The following is a 22,047-nucleotide window of genomic DNA, read 5'->3' as shown; positions in this document are numbered from 1 at the left end:
TCTTTACATGAGCACCAGTTATGTTACATAAGCACACATTCATTGTTGATAGGTACATGGAGATTAATTGATGTGCCCAGGTTTTCAAGATGTTGAACCTGGGGCTGGGACTTGAGCCTGGTTCCCCAGTGAACACACCCCTCTCTATGAATTCCTCTCACCACCACGCTCCTACAGCTCACCTCCTCTCTCCATCGCCCCTCTCTAACTTACATTTACATTTTTTATAGTGCTACTCATATTTCACACTCAGTTCTGTGAGCTGCATGGTATACGTTCTTTGCAACAGGCACATTAACCATTTTCACTACTTTAGGAAGAGTCAAAACTGCCCCTAGACAAAATTCCGATCTATCACCAGTAGGAACATTAATCACCAGAATTATCTTGACCTTTTTCTTATTACCTGAAAACTGCTGGATGCACAAGGAAGTTCCATGCTTTTAAACCACTAATTATTTTTAAACACAGCACCCTGCACCAGAAGCTATCGCACCGGTCATAACATTAATCGAATTTCAGTAACTTATATGGCACAACTGCTCACCAAGCTACAACTTACAACAAAAAACAGCTTATTATTAATCACATAGGTAAAACCTACTGCGTTTACCAATGCTTGTTTTTATTGCTTGGAGGAAGACTTGGGAGATAGCAAAACATTGCTTTAGTTTTTAACAGATTTATTTAAATGTGAAAGGTTTATATAATGAAGTGTGGATGAATGCTGATTCTGTGTACTTAATGGATACACTGCAACAAATATTTCGATGTAAGGAAGAGGTTTGGATGGGTATTTTATATTTTCCTATTATTGAATGATAATGCCCTCCTTCTCTGATTTGTCTTTTGAATATTACTAGGTAACTGTCAGAATTCGTCTATACAGACACCAGTTTCAGAAATAAATACCATGGAAACCTGCCTCTGTGTTCGAGGCTTCTGTGATCCCGGATGGGTGCAGTATGCGGATGCTTGCTACAAGCGATTCAATGACATAGTGTCTTGGCCGGAAGCAGAGGTAAAAGTTCAATGCATGCTGTAATAAATACAACATTGCAAAAGAACATGAATAAGGGAAGAAAGACTATAATTCTAGTTTTTTGAAAGTGCATAAAGCATCATATATTTTGAAAAAAACATTTCATACACAACAGTTTAGAACAGCACTGTGAGCACAAAATGCAGAGGCAACCCTGAGGGGCCTTTGTGCACTGGTGATAGTGAAGCAAAGAGTGACAACGCAACTGACAGGTGGGTATGTACAGCGAGAGATGCAAGGTGACAATTGTGAAAAAAACAATACATACAAAGTCAATGGTTCCTGTTCAGATAAATGGGTGATGGTAGTTAGTATAGGGAACCAAAGTAGGAAATGCGCCACGAGTCGCACTGTAGGTGGGTCGACGACGTTTCCTTAAAGACGCCACACAATTGTCTAACTTTATTGAGATTCCACCCTATTGGGCTAATCAGGCTGTCTGTACATCAGACTTAGCATATCCTTAACTGACACCCCACCACCCCTTAAAACGGTGCTCGCCCCTCCTACCACACGTGGCTAAAACTTACATGCTTAACAATGTATTTGTACTATTGTGACTGCTTGTTCATGTTCCTTTTTAATAACTCAATCAATCAATCAATGAGGAGTTTGTTAAAGCGCAACTACTCACCCGTAAGGGTCTCAAGGCGCTAAGGGTGGGGGGGGGGTGCAGGTTCCATTCCATCAAGGAGGGGTCTGTCGAAGAGCCAGGTTTTGAGGTTTCTTGCGAAGATGGGGAGCGATGTTGTCTGTCTGAGGTGGAGCGGAAGGGCGTTCCATGCTTTGGCCGCGAGGAAGGAGAAGGAGTGGCCTCCCGATCTGGTCTTTCTGGTGCGGGGGACCTTGGCGTAGGAGAGCTGGGCTGATCGTAGGGTCCTTTGGGGTGCGTGGAATTTGAGCTAGCTGTTCAGGTATGCTGGTCTGGTGCCGTGGAGGGCCTTGTGTGCGTGGGTGAGCATCTTAATGGTGATTCTTGCCTCAACGGGGAGCCAGTGGAGTGTGCGCAGGTGCTGGGAGATGTGACAGTGTTTTGGCAGGTTGAGGATCAGCCTTGCGGCGGCGTTCTGGATGTTCTGTAGCTTGCGGATGAGGTTTTTGTTTATTCCGGCGTAGAGTGCGTTGCCGTAGTCGAGTCTGCTGGTGACCACGGCGTGAGTGACTGTCTTTCGGTGTTCGAGGGGGATCCATTTGAAGGTCTTACGAAGGAGGCGGAGGGTGTGGAAGCAGGAAGATGAGACAGAGTTGATCTGGCGGTCCATTTTGAGCTCAGAGTCCAGGATGATTCCCAGGTTGCGTGCGTGGTCTGTGGGGGTTGGCGGGTTTCCGAGGGCGGTGGGCCACCAGGTGTCGTTCCAGGTGTCGGGGTTTGGGCCCATGATGAGTACTTCTGTTTTGTTGGTGTTTAGTTGTAGGCAGCTGTTTTTCATCCATTTGGCGACGGCTTCCATACCTTCTAGAAAGTTGCGTCTGGCGGTGTTGGGCTCGTTGGATGGGGAGAGGATGAGCTGGGTGTCGTCTGCGTATGACACAATGTTGAGTCCGTAGGTTCTGATGATGGGGGCAAGTGGAGCCATGCAGATGTTGAAGAGCGTCGGGCTGAGGGAGGAGCCCTCGGGGACTCCGCAGGTGGTAGGTGTGGGGTCTGAGAGGAAAGGGGTGAGTCTGACCCGTTGCGTCCTGCCGGAGAGGAAGGAGCAGATCCAGTCGAGGGCCTTGTCCTGGATTCCAGCGTCGTAGAGTCAGCGTATTAGGATGCGGTGGGAGACTGTGTGGAACGCCGCTGATAGGTCTAGGAGGATGAGGGCTACTGTTTCTCCTTTGTCCAGTAGGGTGCGGATGTCGTCTGTTGCGGCGAGGAGGGCGGTTTCCGTACTGTGGTTTTTTCTGAAGCTGGATTGGGAGGAGTCAAGGATGTTGTGTTCTTCAATGAATGTGGCGAGTTGGCTGTTGATGGCTTTCTCAATGACTTTCGCTTGGAAAGGGAGCAGGGAGATGGGTCTGTAGTTTTTGAGGTCGGTGGGTCATTTGACTCTTTTTGTCTAAAATACGCTACACAACTGCCAAATTGTATTGAGATTTCTTGTATTATTCTTAATGTCACCATAAATTCTGTTGTTCAAGTCCGCATCCTGCACATGATTGACATGATACACACTTAACCCTGATTTCCATATTGCTGAGTAGCAACCACATAGGTGACCAAACTAATCCCCTCGTTGCTCACACATGCACGCCTCACCTCTACCCTTGCCATGGCTTCCCTTTGTCATTGCGCCCCAGGCCACCACCTCAACCATGGACACGCCCACCATGGAACTGTCTTAACTGCGTGATCACCCTGGTGGCACTATGGATTGATTTCCCCCGGTCTGCGGCAACTCATCTGCCCTGACACTACATTCTGAAACCCGACGGTTCCTTGAACTACACTGAGGTAAGCTCTCAAATCCCCCGTGCACCACCTCGGCATCTCTTTTTAATGCCGCTTCTGCCCTCTCCTTTTCCCCAGATTCCGTTACTCATATGCCGCAGAAGGCGTTTTCCCCTTGATCTTGACTCCGATTGTGGCAACTCTACCTTCCAGCTAGCGCAATCTGGCAACCGGATTTTGATGCATGCCTTGTCCACTACCACGGTAAGCTCCTTAATCACCCCGGGTTCCACTCAGGCACTCTGACCCGTGCCTTCCTCACTTACCCCATGCCGCTCATGTCTTCTCTCTTTTCTCCCCCTGTTGATTGCCCAGATTTCAGAAATCGAATGCCGTAGAAGGGAACTAACCCGCCCTTACCTCTCAGTTCCTTGACCAAGGAACTCATGTCGACCCTCGCCCGCTCGGGGCTCTAAGCAAGTGCCCTCTGTTTTTTCACCACTGTAAGTCTTTTCTTCCCTTGTATCCCGACTGCACGCCCGCCCCATCCCCCTCCCTCTAACCTGCCTGTCCTCCCCTGTCCTCCCCTGTCCTCCCCTTCCTTCCCGGCCTTTTCCTAACCACCACCAGCACCCCCACCACCCTTCTCCCCCTTCCCCAGTCTGCCTCCCTCTCTCCTTTCTCTCCCCTCTTCCCCCTTCTCTCCCTCCCCCTCCCATCCCTTCCCCCCGCTTCCCTTTAATCTTTCGGCTTCCCCTCATGACTCCCTCTTCACTCCTAGGATCCCGAACTGGACACTGCCTTATTCTTATCCCGGTTAGACCTTACGCCCACCAACACTGCAAAGCTCATTCTTAAACTACTTGGACGACGGCCTTCCCATTGTCCAATTTTACAGTAGGTCTCTTTTGCTGCACGGGCAAGCCACAAAGCCCAGTTCCCCCCTTGACTTTAACCCTCAGCGCACACTACTGTAGAACCGGCTCTCAGTCCGCCACCTGGGCCAATCATGGTTTGTGCCCTCCCACCTATGCCCTTGCCATAAATCCCTAATACATTGGTCTTTTTTCGCCCACCCCCTGGACTCTACTCTTTGGTCCCCCCTTGCGTCCCACTTCAGCAGCCACCCTGCATCCCCAGTCCGCTACCTGACCCTCGCCGCCGCTTTTTTTCCCCCACAGCACTACTTGAACTGGCAACCCGGTCCTGATGAAGATCCTTAACTATAGAGAAGTGGAATTCCGCTGCACTCCTAGATAAACCGAAGGTATTCTTTAGAGTGTGTGAAGAAAGAAAGATCTTTTAGGGTGCTCAGGATGATGCTCTTACTGTCCAGGAAGAGCAGGACATAAACAATATGAGAGAACCCTGTAGGCACAGGGTGGTTGGCCTGAGCATACCTATCTGCTATAATGAGCCAATGTAATCCAAAAGTATTGTTCCAAAAAGTTTTATTCACTTTTTTCTTTTTTTTCTTATTTCTTTATGAAGTAAATGTGTTCAAAATATAGCTCAAAAACAGTTTTTCAAGTCATTGTCAAATAATGAGCAAATTTTCATTCATGAAATGGAACTTATCCAAAATATTTCCATTCAATGCGGTAGCGTCACATGTACATATCCTCACCCCGATGCATTTCGAGCCTGAAGAGGCTCTTCGTCAGGGGGTATACGCTGAAAATAAAGTAAAGGAGGGTGGAATCAGTACGGAGCCGGAAATGGGTGAACACTAACAAACACAAGATTCTGAGAAGGGCTACTAAACCAACATGCAGTGCTACGATTCGTAAAAGGCTGCATCAGAAAGCGGTGCGCGTGCATAAAAAGTGAAACGGAGAAAGTCTCAAAAGTGAAACAAAAGTGTCTAAGATTATGTAGAATCGGTGAACCCTATTTCCCTAGAAAGTTTAACTAACCAAGTGAAAAGGTAGCGCGTGCTCCCGTCACCAACAGAATACAAATTGTAAAGGAAAGTAACCCGTGTGGTCTCCTGCAAGTTTTACGCAATAAAAAATGTGTGTTCAAATGCGCTTACCGAGGATCAGCATGCAGACAAACGAGACTACGCAAGGAAACCAATAGTGAAGACGCCGATATGCGCGAGATGAAACTGATTAGAAAACCACAGTGGCGTTTAAGGAATTCAAGAGGTGGCAATGAAAAACGGACTAACACAGAGAGTTAAACAAATGGACATAAACAAAAGACTTGCGTGAACACGCATTTCAAAACTGATATGGAAGGTGCAAACCGGAGAGCCAAAGGTGTATGTGAATTAGAAATATCAGAGTGACATGGGAGAAATAGTAGGAGAAAAATAGTTGAAGAAAAAATAGTTGGAAAAAAAGTTGAAAAATAGTGGCATAGACAAAATAGTTAGAAAAAAGAAGTTAGACAAAAGATGGAAAAGCAGAAAATTCACTAGAATGCATCCTAAGTACAATACATGTAATAAAGGTAACAACATGCGCAAAAAAGTTGATCAACCAGCAAACAGAAAAGTTCAAACAGTTATGCACAAGGTCATAGAAAGCTGCTAAATTCCAGGCGTTCGTTGAGACCGTGTGGCACGGTCGTTCCCAATTTGAAGATCCAAAATAGTTCTCTTTGTAATAGATATTTTTTGGGGTCCATGCCCTCCGGTTTGTTGACATTTTCAAGAACCAAAAAACGAATCTGGCTGTTCGTGTGATTTTGTGGAGTAAAATGGGCAGACACGCAAGATTTCACATTTTTATTCCTAATGTTACTTCTGTGTTCATTGAGGCGTGTGTTTATCTTGCGCTCTGTCTTATCTACATATGGTAATCCACAAGGGCATTTTAAAAGATATACCACGTTGGTGGAATCACAGGTAGCATTGGTTTTCAATGAAATCAGTTTGCCAGAACTGGGATGGTTAATGTTTGTCCCTGGGATGATGTTGTGACAATTTTGACAATTATGGCATGGAATGGTTCCTTTAAATACTGTGGGTTCATTCTTCTGTGGTTTGATTAGTGATCGTAAATTTCTAGATCTTTGATATGCAAATATGGACATGTCCTTGAAAATCTCATTAAAGTCAGGTTCTAATTGTAGCACTTGCCAGTGAGCTTTGATAGATTTTTTGATCAGATGACTTTTGGTGGAGAATTTAGAAACAAACACGTTGGGTTGTGTGTCCGCACTTGTTTTCTCCTTGGGTTGCAATAGTGTAGAACGAACAATGGAATTGACGCGTTGGTAAGCGTTGGTAATAATCCTTAAAGGGTACCCTCTTTTTGTGAATTTTTTCATGATGTTGGTACTGTCCTGTACAAATGATTCTTCGGTAGAAGCTAATCTTTTTGCTCTGAGAAGTTGAGAATATGGTAAATGAATTTTGAGGCTGGATTGGTGGAAGCTGGAATAGTGTAAATAGTTGTTGCGGTCAGTAGATTTGATATGCATAGATGTTTCCAGTTTGTGATCTGTCTTGGTGATGTTAACATCCAGGAAAGTGATATTAGAACTGTTGTATTGGTGGGTAAATTGAATTCTTTCATCAATGTTATTCAGATCGGTAATAGCAAATGTGAGTTGTTCTTCTGTGCCTGTCCAAATTAGGAAGATATCGTCAATATAACGATAGTAAGTTTGCAGGTGATTCTTCCAATGTGGTACTGAGAGGATGTGTTCATTTTCAAAGTCCTGCATGAACAGGTTGGCATATGTTGGAGCAGCACAGTTGCTCATGGCTACTCCGGATAGTTGACTGTAGAATTTGTTGTTGTATCTGAAATAGCTATGCATTAAGGTAAATTCAATGAGTTCCATTAGAAAAATTTGCAAAGTTTGTGATTTGTCCGTTTTCAACAATGCCGCCTCCGCTGCCTGTATTCCTAGATTGTGGGGAATGGAAGTGTAAAGAGAGTTTACGTCAATCGTACACAACAGAATGGATGTTTGGGGATCGATGATTACTTGACTGAGTTTAGCTAGGAAATCTGTAGTGTCTTGTAGATAACTGGTCATGGATTTAACTGATGGTTGTAGATGACGGTCAATGTAAGTTCCGATTGGTTCATGAATTGAGTTTATGGTGCTGACAATTGGTCTGAATGGTGGTTTTGTCGGATGCTTATGGATTTTAGGAATCATGTATAGATATGGAACACTGGGATGACTCTTGATGAGATAGTTACGGTCTCTGGTGGTAATGGTTCCTGTAGACACAGTTTTCTCAACGATTGTCTGAAGAATAGCAGCATACTCCTTAGTTGGGTCTGATGGAATTTCCATATAGATGTTGGTCTCTGCAAGATGTTTTTGTACGCTGTCCAGGTAAAATTGACTGTCCATGATGACCAAGGATCCGCCCTTGTCCGCAGGGCAGATCGTGATGTTGTCATTGGTGGCTAATTGTTTCAAAGCCATTTTCTCTTGATTGTTCAAATTTTGCTTGTGTCTTGTGGGCAATTTACGAATCTTGTCTAGGTCTTTTTGTACCAAAGTTTCAAACAGATCCAAAGTTTTGTGGCTCACAGGAGCCATGAAGTTGCTTTTAGGATGAAGATCCAAAATAGTTCTCTTTGTAATAGATATTTTTTGGGGTCCATGCCCTCCGGTTTGTTGACATTTTCAAGAACCAAAAAACGAATCTGGCTGTTCGTGTGATTTTGTGGAGTAAAATGGGCAGACACGCAAGATTTCACATTTTTATTCCTAATGTTACTTCTGTGTTCATTGAGGCATGTGTTTATCTTGCGCTCTGTCTTACCTACATATGGTAATCCACAAGGGCATTTTAAAAGATATACCACGTTGGTGGAATCACAGGTAGCATTGGTTTTCAATGAAATCAGTTTGCCAGAACTGGGATGGTTAATGTTTGTCCCTGGGATGATGTTGTGACAATTTTGACAATTATGGCATGGAATGGTTCCTTTAAATACTGTGGGTTCATTCTTCTGTGGTTTGATTAGTGATCGTAAATTTCTAGATCTTTGATATGCAAATATGGACATGTCCTTGAAAATCTCATTAAAGTCAGGTTCTAATTGTAGCACTTGCCAGTGAGTTTTGATAGATTTTTTGATCAGATGACTTTTGGTGGAGAATTTAGAAACAAACACGTTGGGTTGTGTGTCCGCACTTGTTTTCTCCTTGGGTTGCAATAGTGTAGAACGAACAATGGAATTGACGCGTTGGTAAGCGTTGGTAATAATCCTTAAAGGGTACCCTCTTTTTGTGAATTTTTTCATGATGTTGGTACTGTCCTGTACAAATGATTCTTCGGTAGAAGCTAATCTTTTTGCTCTGAGAAGTTGAGAATATGGTAAATGAATTTTGAGGCTGGATTGGTGGAAGCTGGAATAGTGTAAATAGTTGTTGCGGTCAGTAGATTTGATATGCATAGATGTTTCCAGTTTGTGATCTGTCTTGGTGATGTTAACATCCAGGAAAGTGATATTAGAACTGTTGTATTGGTGGGTAAATTGAATTCTTTCATCAATGTTATTCAGATCGGTAATAGCAAATGTGAGTTGTTCTTCTGTGCCTGTCCAAATTAGGAAGATATTTGTCAATATAACGATAGTAAGTTTGCAGGTGATTCTTCCAATGTGGTACTGAGAGGATGTGTTCATTTTCAAAGTCCTGCATGAACAGGTTGGCATATGTTGGAGCAGCACAGTTGCTCATGGCTACTCCGGATAGTTGACTGTAGAATTTGTTGTTGTATCTGAAATAGCTATGCATTAAGGTAAATTCAATGAGTTCCATTAGAAAAATTTGCAAAGTTTGTGATTTGTCCGTTTTCAACAATGCCGCCTCCGCTGCCTGTATTCCTAGATTGTGGGGAATGGAAGTGTAAAGAGAGTTTACGTCAATCGTACACAACAGAATGGATGTTTGGGGATCGATGATTACTTGACTGAGTTTAGCTAGGAAATCTGTAGTGTCTTGTAGATAACTGGTCATGGATTTAACTGATGGTTGTAGATGACGGTCAATGTAAGTTCCGATTGGTTCATGAATTGAGTTTATGGTGCTGACAATTGGTCTGAATGGTGGTTTTGTCGGATGCTTATGGATTTTAGGAATCATGTATAGATATGGAACACTGGGATGACTCTTGATGAGATAGTTACGGTCTCTGGTGGTAATGGTTCCTGTAGACACAGTTTTCTCAACGATTGTCTGAAGAATAGCAGCATACTCCTTAGTTGGGTCTGATGGAATTTCCATATAGATGTTGGTCTCTGCAAGATGTTTTTGTACGCTGTCCAGGTAAAATTGACTGTCCATGATGACCAAGGATCCGCCCTTGTCCGCAGGGCAGATCGTGATGTTGTCATTGGTGGCTAATTGTTTCAAAGCCATTTTCTCTTGATTGTTCAAATTTTGCTTGTGTCTTGTGGGCAATTTACGAATCTTGTCTAGGTCTTTTTGTACCAAAGTTTCAAACAGATCCAAAGTTTTGTGGCTCACAGGAGCCATGAAGTTGCTTTTAGGATGAAGATCCAAAATAGTTCTCTTTGTAATAGATATTTTTTGGGGTCCATGCCCTCCGGTTTGTTGACATTTTCAAGAACCAAAAAACTAATCTGGCTGTTCGCGTGATTTTGTGGAGTAAAATGGGCAGACACGCAAGATTTCACATTTTTATTCCTAATGTTACTTCTGTGTTCATTGAGGCGTGTGTTTATCTTGCGCTCTGTCTTACCTACATATGGTAATCCACAAGGGCATTTTAAAAGATATACCACGTTGGTGGAATCACAGGTAGCATTGGTAACAACTATTTTGGATCTTCATCCTAAAAGCAACTTCATGGCTCCTGTGAGCCACAAAACTTTGGATCTGTTTGAAACTTTGGTACAAAAAGACCTAGACAAGATTCGTAAATTGCCCACAAGACACAAGCAAAATTTGAACAATCAAGAGAAAATGGCTTTGAAACAATTAGCCACCAATGACAACATCACAATGCTACCAAGGATGTATGTTCCTCTGTATTGGAGGGAGTAGGACAAATGTTAGAAAAGAAATGTCTTAGCCGCAAATTTCGCATGAATTTAAACAGACTAGTCTGAATTTCAAGGTCATTCAAGTTGTGAGTGGGGACAAATGAGATCCCTTTCTGTAGAACTTTGTTTTGAGTTGTAGAAATAGTCGTATTTGAAATATTTATGATTAGGTTCTGTGACTCCTCGTCGACTGTGCTATGGGACGTTGCTGCTCTGTTGTACTGCGTTCTCCGGGATCTCCGGTTGCATCTGTGCCTACCCCTAAAAAAGGCACCGGTCCAGTGCTTTGTGTGGTGATTTGACTAGTGGATGCCGCACTCTGTGGTTGAAGGCTCGCCGAGGCGCCTCCTTGTTGATGTGGGATTTGACGAGGTGGAGGTCTTGGTTGCCGGAAACGGGTAGAGTCATCTGAGGAGGATGTGTCACCTTCTGTAGATTTGTTTTGTTGTGTTCTTTGTTGTCGTCTGGCTGCATATATCTCAGCCCAGTTGTACACCTCCCCCAATTTATAATCTACGGTGTCCCGTTTAAATTTGCGTAATTTGCGTTCATTGATTTCTTTTGTGTACTTCTCCAATTGGGTATTGATGTCTTCTAGGGTTTGTTTTAGTTCTTCTCCAGTGAGTTTAGAACTCAGTTCCTCCTTAAGCTGAGTTACTTCAATGGTAAGGTCTTCTAACATTTTTGAGAGTTCTTCAACAATCAATAAAATCAAGTCGAGCGAACATTTATTTAAAATCCCATACCATCTTTCCGTAAATTTGCTGTTGTTCTTGCATAGTGTGGATTTTAAAGGAATGCATAGTCCTCTTGGTATTCTCGATACCTTGTGATAGCGAATGAGCGTACTAGCATGTAGACGCTGGTTGATCTCCCTTTTTGCTGCATAAAGTAATTGTCGAATGTTAGACAGAATTGATCCGGTGCTAGAACTCACACATTCCGGTTCCTGAATTAAAGTATAAATCCGTTCCGTATCCTCTGAGGAAAATTCAAAAGTGTCAGCTTTATTTGATGTCAAGTTTGCTATATCTGCATACGACATAATGTTTGACAAGTGGGTGCCAAAAAGCGGATTGGACAGAAGGGGATAACTGTAGAGAAGATGAATTCCGCTGCACTCCTAGATAAACCGAAGGTATTCTTTAGAGTGTGTGAAGAAATAAAGATCTTTTAGGGTGCTCAGGATGATGCTCTTACTGTCCAGGAAGAGCAGGACATAAACAATATGAGAGAACCCTGTAGGCACAGGGTGGTTGGCCTGAGCACACCTATATGCTATAATGAGCCAATGTAATCCAAAAGTATTGTTCCAAAATGTAATCCAAAAGTATTGTTTACGTCCATTTGTTTAACTCTCCGTGTTAGTCCGTTTTTTATTGCCACCTCTTGAATTCCTTAAACGCCACTGTGGTTTTCTAATCAGTTTCATCTCGCGCATATCGGCGTCTTCACTATTGGTTTCCTTGCGGAGTCTCGTTTGTCTGCATGCTGATCCTCGGTAAGCGCATTTGAACACACGTTTTTTATCGCGTAAAACTTGCAGGAGACCACACGGGTTACTTTCCTTTACAATTTGTATTCTGTTGGTGACGGGAGCACGCGCTACTTTTTCACTTGGTTAGTTAAACTTTCTAGGGAAATAGGGTTCACCGATTCTACATATTCTTAGACACTTTTGTTTCACTTTTGAGACTTTCTCCGTTTCACTTTTTACGCACGCGCACTGCTTTCTGATGCAGCCTTTTACGAATCGTAGCACTGCATGTTGGTTTAGTAGCCCTTCTCAGAATCTTGTGTTTGTTAGTGTTCACCCATTTCCAGCTCCGTACTGATTCCACCCTCCTTTACTTTATTTTCAGCGTATAACCCCTGACGAAGAGCCTCTTCAGGCTCGAAATGCATCGGGATGAGGATATGTACATGTGACGCTACCGCATTGAATGGAAATATTTTGGATAAGTTCCATTTCATGAATGAAAATTTGCTCATTATTTGACAATGACTTGAAAAACAGTTTTTGAGCTATATTTTGAACACATTTACTTCATAAAGAAATAAGAAAAAAAAGAAAAAAGTGAATAAAACTTTTTGGAACAATACTTTTGGAATACATTGGCTCATTATAGCAGATAGGTGTGCTCAGGCCAACCACCCTGTGCCTACAGGGTTCTCTCATATTGAAGATCCTTAACTAAACAGGATCGAAACGCCGTCGACCCACCTACAGCGCGACTCGTGGTGCATCTCCTAGTTTGGTTCCCTATACTAACAACCATCACCCATTTATCTGAACAGGAACAATTGACTTTGTATATATTGTGTTTCTCCTTGCGTCTCTCGCTGTACACACCCACCTGTCACTTGCGTCGTCACTCTTTGCTTCACTTATCACCAGTGCACAAAGCTCCCTCGGGGTTGCCTCTGCATTTTGTGCTCACAGTGCTGTTCTAAACAGTTGTGTATGAAATGTTTTTTTCAAAATATATGATGCTATATGCACTTTCAAAAAACTAGAATTATAGTCTCTTCCCTTAATCATGTTCCTTTGTAATGTTTTGTACATACGCCTTTATTTGTCCCTCCTACTAAATCCGGTTGAGATATTGTTGCCTTTACATATGTACACCCAGATCTCAACTCGGTCTATGGGTTTTACTCCTGTTACCTTTACCTAATAAATACAAAGCACTTACTTACTAAGGTTTTAAAAGGGTTCTTGCACAACACAATATTCACCATGAATATACTATGCATTTTAAAGGCATGCAGACGCAGTGCTAAATTACCTAAATGCGCAAACTTTAGTAGAAAATGGGCCACAATCTGTTGAGATGATGATCAGTGGTCATCACATTTCCATTTTCTTTACATAATGCCATGTAAGCTATTACATTGCTATACTTATTCATTAACCAATATGGCAGTGTATCTATGTTCTATCTGTATCCCGCGTATGCATATTAGTGATGCCCACCACTGCCATCAAAATGGTAGGATTTATGAGACCAATTCAACATGTCCAGTGTATAGGTGTATTTATTGTACATGTTCTCATGATACTGTTCACACCACTCGTATGGATGACAATACCACCTTCAGTAAACAAATATTTTCAATGACAATAGCCTTCGCTTATTACAGAGTGCATCTTGAGTCAATAATAAGATCAGGAGTGGCCCTTCCTTTGTAGTGTAGTTCCTATATTCCCATTAGGCTTTGCGCTTTGGAATAATATGTCCTATCGATTAGACGTAGGACTGAGGTCGACTAGGTCTCTATCGAATATACTAATTTAATAGTGAGTGCCAGCTAGCTCAGAGGTCACTAGAAACTTTCTCTAATTAACAAGAATGGATTTGTTTCTGACAACCGCATAAACATGACAACTTTGTTTCTCAAGAATAAGAATATATCTCTAAAGTTGTGGAAACAATAGATAAGTATTTCACTAGGTCAATCGTGCATGCTTTGTTTCAACAGAGTTTGTAGAGAAAAAGAGAGACGGGCATTTTCAATAAAAAGGTTTATTGAACAGTCTTCTTTCTCATACAAGAGAAGTGAACTGCTACAATTGTTAGGCAGACTGCAAAGTATAATGCATACAGCGAGAATAATATCATAAAATAAGAGCATTGTATGGTTTCTAAGCAATATAAAAATAAATACATAAAAACATAGACTAAAATACTCACTGGTGCTTCTAAAATACACCTACCCCAATGTACCTGACCTAAGTCTACTACGCGGGAAGAAGTAAGTATGGTGTAGCATAGGTTTCGTTTTTTTGCCAAGAATCTATCCAAGATTTCTCTAGGTTCTACTCGGCTCCATACAAATCTGATTGAGTCCTCGAATAATAAGCAAAAAGAGATATTCCAAATTGTCAACAGTTTCAGGAAACCTAAAATACTATCCCAGGAAATCCCCCCCATCCCATTCTCTCTGTGATGAAATTGCAGTATATTTTGAACAGAAAATAACCAATTTCACAAAAGACTTCCCACAGGTCAATCAGGAAGAGCTAGACGAAGATTTCAAAGCTGTAAAGGAAAGATTGGGTACCACAACTTGGGAAAGCTTTTCTGAATTGCCATAATTAGCTCAGCTGAATCTTCCCAAGCTATCTCCGGACTAAATTCAGGTTCCCCTTTTGACCCTTGCCCCCCGTTGCTACTAAAGGCCATAAAAGATGAAGTTAATCCAACGATTAACTCCATACTCAATTCTTCACTCCAAACAGGAGATATCCCAACATCCTGGAAGGTCGCAGCTGTTAGACCTCTCCATAAAAATCCCAGACCCCACAGTACTATCAAATTTACGGCCCATTTCACTTCTTCCAGCGGTATGCAAACTCGCAGAGACCTGTATTAATACACAGCTTACAGCATACCTGGAGGGTAATAATCTTCTCCATCCAAATCAGGCTGGCTTTAGGTCCCATCATTCAACAGAATCTGCCCTCTTATTCTCAATAACAATTAGAGCAGCTTTGGATCAGGGCAAAAGAGCAGTCCTGATCCTGCTAGATTTATCTGCAGCCTTCGACACGGTGTCCCACAATATTCTGATACATCGCCTAAGGAGTGTGGGCATAGTGGGCACCGTGTTGAAATGGTTTAACAACTTTTTGAGACAAAGAAAGCAGATTACTATGCTAGCGCAGTACTGTTCGGAAGAAAGGGAAGTCCAGTCCGGGGTACCTCAGGGCTCTAGTTTGAGCCCTATTCTATTTAATCTTTATATGATCCCACTGATGGAGCTTATTTCTTCCTTTGCGATCAGCTCAATAGCATATGCCGACGACACCCAACTAGTCCTAATCTTGGATGAGGACGCGGCAATTGCTGAATGTGCTCTTAGAGACCTTCTGAAGCCACTTTTGAGTGGACGAACAAGAATCATCTGAGATGTAACACCGCGAAGACAGAAATTTTACCCTTTGGTAAAAATAATCTGTTCTCCCTCGAAACCTGTTTGCCGATAGAAGCTGAGGCTCCGCCTAGCACTATCACGGCGGCTCGAAATCTAGGAATCAAATTCGATGAGACATTATCCTTCAAACAACAGGCTAGTGAAGTAGCAGGTTCGTGCTTCAATGTAATAAAGGGTCTCAAAAAATTCTTTACCTTTCTTCCCTTATCAGCCAGACGAACGGTAGCAGTGGCATTAATTATATCCAGGTTGGATTATTGCGGGGGCAAACAAAGCAGCCCTACATAAACTACAAATGGTCCAATCTGCTGCTGCAAGACTAGTGCTGAAAATGCTTAGAAAAACTTCAGCTTCCGCAGCACTTAATATGCTTCATTGGCTCCCGTTCCAAAAGCGGATCCTGTTTAAGGTCCTAATGATTACTTGTAGGGCCTTTCATAAACGAGGCCCACAATATCTGTCAAAGAATTTCATTCGCTATTACCCCCGCCATGAACTAAGATCGGCAATAGCCAATCTGATGGTTGTTCCAAAATTCCGGCTCGTCACTAGAGGAGGAAAATCCCTAGCAGTTAGAGGAGCTAAAGCCTGGAATAAACTCCCCTACCAAATTCGTGAAATTACTTGCGAAAGTAAATTTAGGAAAGCTCTTAAAAGATGGATCTACAGCATGGCAGACACAACCTGCAATACCCTGGTCTAGAATCTGATCGCCAATGTGAGTATTACAACTCTCACTATCTGGAATACACAAGTCAAAAGCACCAAGATGCTCTTCGGAGTGATAGTGCGCTATAAAAGTTCCACATCACATACCTTAGTTTAGAATGAAGGAGGTCTGGTATCTCTATCTCGGGACTCGATTTCCCAACATCCAGCAAGGGGAGCTTGGAAACACTGGAGCAGGAGAAGAGACAGCTTCCTGATCAGTGGGTCAGCTGGAGGGTCCGCCTATTTGGCACTTGCTGTAGCGAGCTGCGTTGGGCAAGTAGATAGTCGAACTGCTCCGAACCACTGTGGTTTGCCATAGCAAGTGAAGATATATTTATGCCATGAAGTTGTTCAGGAATGCATAGTTTGACGAAAAGTCAGGCATAATAACGTCAGGAAAGAACCCCAAGGGGATAGTTGTTCTTTGCAAAGTACATGAGCTCTTGGACAAATCAATATTCAAGCAAGGGGAAGTTCCCTAACTGCTTAAGCCAATTTTCTAAGAAATCGTTGTGACGTTTGGTACACTTGGAAGTAGCCATGCCTGTATTTGGGTTGCACAAGGGTTTGATTTCTATGCCTATATTAGGGCAACGTGGTTTGTACCTATATAAGGGCATGAATCGGGAAAATTCACTCTGAGCCTAAAACGCCACACAACACCTTGAGAGCTGGAGGATCACACCCCCAAAATATTGGTCGACAGAAAGAGTATCTGTCAGGCTGGACGAAGTTCAGCTTGACAAATACTCTTCATGTTCAGTTAAGGCATCCAAGCGCTAGTCATGCTCTAAATGCACAGGCATCTGGCCACCTAAACTGAATTTTGCCGGGCTAAAGATGTCACAGCTCTGTGGGTCTGACCTCTTCAGCCTGACAAAGTGCTGGGAGTGCCTTCCCTCATGTCAAGGGAGAGCCCTATTAATTGGCCGTTCTTGGGCACTACTTTTTTAAGCCATGAATTGGCCAAGGTGAGCATCTATCATTGACACATTGTCACAAAGTAGTGTGGGGTCAGCAAGTCTCACTGGGCCTATCCCACTTTGTGACGAGGTAGGGGCTGCGGATTCTTCTCATTGGCTGCCTATGGTCAGCCAATGAGAGGTGATGGCAGTAGCAATCCTGCAGGAATGTTGAGGCAGAGATCTCTGCTGCAACTGTAAGTTACTTTTATTTTAATGTTTAATGTGTGCGTGCATGTATGTATGTATGAATGTATGTGCATTTGTGAATGTGTGCTGTGTGCATGTGTGCTTGTGAACGGTGGGTGTATGAGTGCATGCTTGTGAATTCATGGTGGTCTTTGTGTGCATGTAGATGGGTACATGTATGTCCCCCTGCAACTTGAAATGCCGGGCACCACTGTATCAGATTGCATGCACCCTGTTACTGTTCTGTGCACATGTACATTCATTTATCTGCTTACTGTCTCATGTTTGCATTCACCAATTTACTAATGCGCAATAAAACATGCACACGCACTTCCAAAAGCAAATGGAAGGTAAATTAATTTTATAAAAGTAGAAACAAGAAAAGTCAGCAGCAGTCTTTCAATGGCCAAGGATTGGAGAAAATCAACAATAGATGCCTCACTAAATACCTCAACAATCACCAACTCCTTAGCACCACTCAATCTGGTTTCAGACCCAACCACAGCATGGAAATCACCATCATCACCACCAAGAATGGCATCCACTTGACTCTGGATGGAGGTGACAGGGCAGCACACATCCTCCTGGACTTCTCCACAGCATTTGACACAGTCTCCCAACCCATCCTTACCCATTGCATATATGGCATTGGAAATTGGAATCGATGGACATGCACTCTCCCTCCTGATTGAAAGGATCCTATCAGTAGGCCTAGCCTATTAAAGCTGGGTTGCTTGTGACCTCATCTGAGGAGTTCCACAAAGATCCTCACTGAGCTCCTTCAACACACGGAGAAACCTTCTAGCCGGCGTCATCTTCTCTCACAACATCAACGTCCTCTGTTTTACCAATGGCACTCAACTCATTCTGTCCTTAATGGACAAGATACAAGTACCCACACTGAAATCACCCACTGGATGAAGACCAGCTGTGTGAAGCTGAACACTAACAAGACTGAAATCATGATCTTGATGGAACAGCACTCAACTGTGGGACTCTGCTAGCTGATTAGGTCTGACACCCACTTCCACCACTCATGCCAAGAACCTTAGGATCATCATCATCACCACCTCAAGCTTCCATGCACTGAGATGCTGTGGATGATTTTCAAATGGCTTCCAATAAGTACCTGAAAAAATGTCACACATGCCCTTGTCACAAGAAAGCTGGCCCGCAGGAACACTCTATGCAGGGATTAACAAAAACTCACTTGGAAGGCTGCAGACCATTAGGAACTCATACACCAGAATCAATTGTAACCTCCCATGCCACAGTCACATCACACCACATCTGAAGCAGCTCCACTAGCTCCTGATACTCAGCTAAGAACAATTCAAACTCCTCACCTTCACTTTCCAGGCACTAGATAGCATTGGCATACCTCAACAATTGCTTCTGCTTTGACAAAACCTCCTGACACGTCCACTTGCCCAGACTCTTACTTGCACACATGCCACACATACTGAAAAACTGATCTCACAATTGATCCTTCTCTTACAATGCTTTTAAAACAAGGGATGACCTGATGCTACACATAAGAGACTGCTTCTCACTTCTTGAATTCTGCAAAACGCAGAAGACCTGGATTTTCAAGCACTCCAACTAGGCTCTAGGCTGGGCTACATTTAAACCTACTCAGTGTAAGGATATCCTCCTGGGTGATAGTGCACCCTACAAATCTGTATAACATTACATTGTATACAATGTTTAATTGTTTCAAAGTTCCAACAGTGATACCACATTTAGAAGCATGTGTTGGTCCATTTGAAGCATTAGAAAAATATACACTATGCATACCACAAGGCGAAGTAGCCCATGTAAGAAATTGGGTTAATGTTTCAGGGGGGTGATACCCTACTGAAGCATCAACCACAATCCTTTTCAGGGTGAAGCCACACGCACACACCAAATGAATCTGTGCTTAACACTCTGGTAGCTTCGCGCAATAGCAGTCAGGCTCAACTTGTAGGCAATGTGAAATGTATTTGCGCAGCACTTCAAACAGTAATGAAGTGAAATGCAACAGAAGAAATATCCCACACCAACTTATAGATATATAGAAGAATTTAACAGATAATGTAAGACTAGAATGACAAACACCCAATCAGGAGAACCATAGATTTTCACATTGAAGTGAAAATAGTTCCCAAATCACAAAGTGCCAGCTGTGGTTATCTGGTCATGAAGTATGTTAAATTCTGATTGCAGACCATTGTGAGATCCTGCATCGAGGATGCGTCACGCAGTGGTGTTCTGAGGAGCTGCGGAGTAAGATGCAGAGTCCAGCAGTGAGGAGGCATTGTGCAGTGAGAGTTCCAAGGCACTAAAGGCTGTGATGCGAAGTCATGCATCAAAGAGAGATGGTTCAGATGAGCTCTGGAGGTCCAACATCCGGGATGCATTGTGCAGTGGTTCTAATGCGGGTCTACGAGGTAATGCGTCATGCTGCGTCGGGTTTGCTGGGACCAGTGCTGGGCAGGCAGAGCACTTCTCCTCCAAGGATCCAGAACTAGGGTGGCCCCACTTGTGGGGTAAAACTTACAGCAGGCGGACTTCAGGTGTAGAGTTCAAGCTGGTTGAAGCCTATATGTCCATGAGGCTCTGATCAGGAGGCCGATATAAAGCAATGGGGTTGCCCAGTCTAGTGCAGAACCTGGGGATTAATACTACAAGCGAATCTGTGGTTCTGCCACTCTTGCAAATCAACAATTATTTATCAGCAATTATGTCTCTCCAAATGGATGAGAATAGTCAACAAATGAGCAGGCATGCTGTACCTTATGTCCAAACCAAAAACGCAAAACTCTTCTATTATTTCCACGCTATATTTGTTTTATCAGTAAGTGTAAATCTATTTTTGTTTTATATATATTTACATACACACAGAACAGTTCTTTGGAACTAATATTTAGGACTTCAAAGTGCACAAATATGAAAATATTTACATGTCACAACATATTCCACAAGATACATGGACATATACTACATAGAAAAATTATATCTTAACACAGTGCGAAGAAAAAAGAAATATCAGCCAAGTGAGTGATTAATCATTAGTTTGTTATCCTGGGCGATCATGAACACTTGAGAATAAAGCCCAGGATAACAAACTAATGATTAATCACTCACTGGGCTGATATTTCTTTTTCTATGTAGTATATGTCCATGTATCTTGTGGAATGTGTTGTGACATGTAAATATTTTAATGTTTGTGCACTTTGAAGTCCTAAATGTTAGTTATCCGGCAACTGGTACACCAGCCTAGAGTCTGGCTGCCGTCTCTATGCCATTCCTCCTGGAGCTCTCCACCCTTCCACCTGGAGCTGTACCCCCAGAAGACAAACTGAGCGGGTGCTGTTAGCAGCCACCCCTTCGTCCAGGTCAGGGGGACACCCTGAACTTGACAGCCAACCGAGGTTCTGTACACTTAGGCTGGACCTGTGCCTGGAAAGCCAGGACTTCTGGGAGTGGAGCAGAGCCCCCCCCCCCCCCCCCAAGGGAAACACCTATGTGCTTCTGACTCTTTGAGCTTTGCAGTCTGGCTCCAATCCACGTCTAGCTAGAGTGACAGATGTTATTTGTGCATACTTTCCTGACAGCAATCATACAGGAGAAGTTGGGTATAACAGAGATGCATCTGCATTCATCTGCATACTGAATGGTCTTGTGGCTGAGAGAGAGGGGGTGGGCCGCACTTACATTGTATAGGCCGGGCCCTACCCTCACACAAAGGGCTCGTTTACCCCCTTGTTTAGCCCCTACTGATATCTGGAGCCAGAGCTGGGATGGATGAAGGTGTTGTGCACTTCTAATTTCCTTTTGAAGTTACCTTCAGATCAAATACATTTTGAGTTTTAGTACAGGGGCTCTGACCCCATATTTTTAGATACTGTGTGGAACTTGAAACCAGACGCTTCTGGCTTTATATGCTGCACTAGAGAGTACTGTTGTGCTGGAGGAAGCTGCCTGCTTAGGTTGCTGAAGTTACTGCCACTCTGCCAAGTGACTGTGTGCATGCCTGCATGCCTGTTGCTTCCAGTATTCTCAAGGAGCAGTTGGCTTGCCCTTCCCATTTACCTAGAGTCTCTGGGCCCAAAAACACTTTGTCCTATCATCGCCTACCTAGAACTAGTTTGTGGGGTGCTAGTGTTGTCTTAGCACATGTTGAGCACTTACAGAATAGTCTGGCACTTTGCTCTGCCCCTGCAATGTGCTCATGTAGAGAAGTCCAACGCACCAGGGCTCTGCACATCCTGATGTTCGTTGGTTGAGGCTGATGAAGCAGACAGCCTTAGAAAAGATGTTCCTGCTTTGGTGCCTGTTGTGGGAAGGAGCGTTGTGGAGGGACCAAACAGCGCATCGCGCTGCAACAGGAGAAAGCTCTGTTTGCTAGAAGTTGCCTTTCTGGAAGTAGGGTTGCTGTGGCTAAGGCAAGCCCTATCCCCCTTGTTGCAATCAGAGGGAGTTCTTTGCAAGTACTCAGCTGTTCAGCTGTCGCTGCTCCACCCTTGTGCTGGGGGAGACTTCGAGGGACAAGGATCCTGCCACCAAGGTACTGTGCTTTCTTGCAAATTTCACAAAAAGAGAAGGAACAATGCTCAGTACTGTAAACCACAGCCTACCCTAAAGCCAGAAGTATCACCGTGACTGTTATTATCGACATAGGGAAGAAAAAAGGTCAGATAAAGGTGAAGCGTAGTTACAAAGTCTAAGAGCAAGCCCATTGGCTTGTTAAAGACTTCCCTCACTCACTAAAAAAATTGCATGCTTCGTCATTGGGCTGCTACGGACATCCTGGTGCAGACCAACACTCGGGGTGGAGGGCTGATTGTTTTGAGA

General features: G+C 43.3%; 1 protein-coding gene across 1 annotated transcript in view; it reads left to right on the top strand.

Annotated features, from left to right (window-relative positions):
• Nucleotides 1-867: 867 nt before the first annotated feature.
• Nucleotides 868-22,047, top strand: part of LOC147734873 (lectin-like) — an 86,609-nt gene continuing 65,429 nt past the window's right edge. Inside the window, exon 1 of the mRNA XM_086953658.1 lies at nucleotides 868-1,021. Within this exon, the coding sequence (XP_086809784.1) occupies nucleotides 914-1,021 (108 nt within the window). The 5' untranslated portion in view covers nucleotides 868-913. The remainder of the gene's footprint in view (nucleotides 1,022-22,047) is intronic.

The sequence above is a fragment of the Lissotriton vulgaris genome, chromosome 1_2, assembly GCF_964263255.1.
Source record: "Lissotriton vulgaris chromosome 1_2, aLisVul1.2, whole genome shotgun sequence".
Classification (NCBI taxonomy): Eukaryota; Metazoa; Chordata; class Amphibia; order Caudata; family Salamandridae; genus Lissotriton; species Lissotriton vulgaris.
The sequence above is the reverse complement of the archived record's forward strand: the minus strand, read 5'-3'. Positions and strand labels throughout refer to the sequence as shown.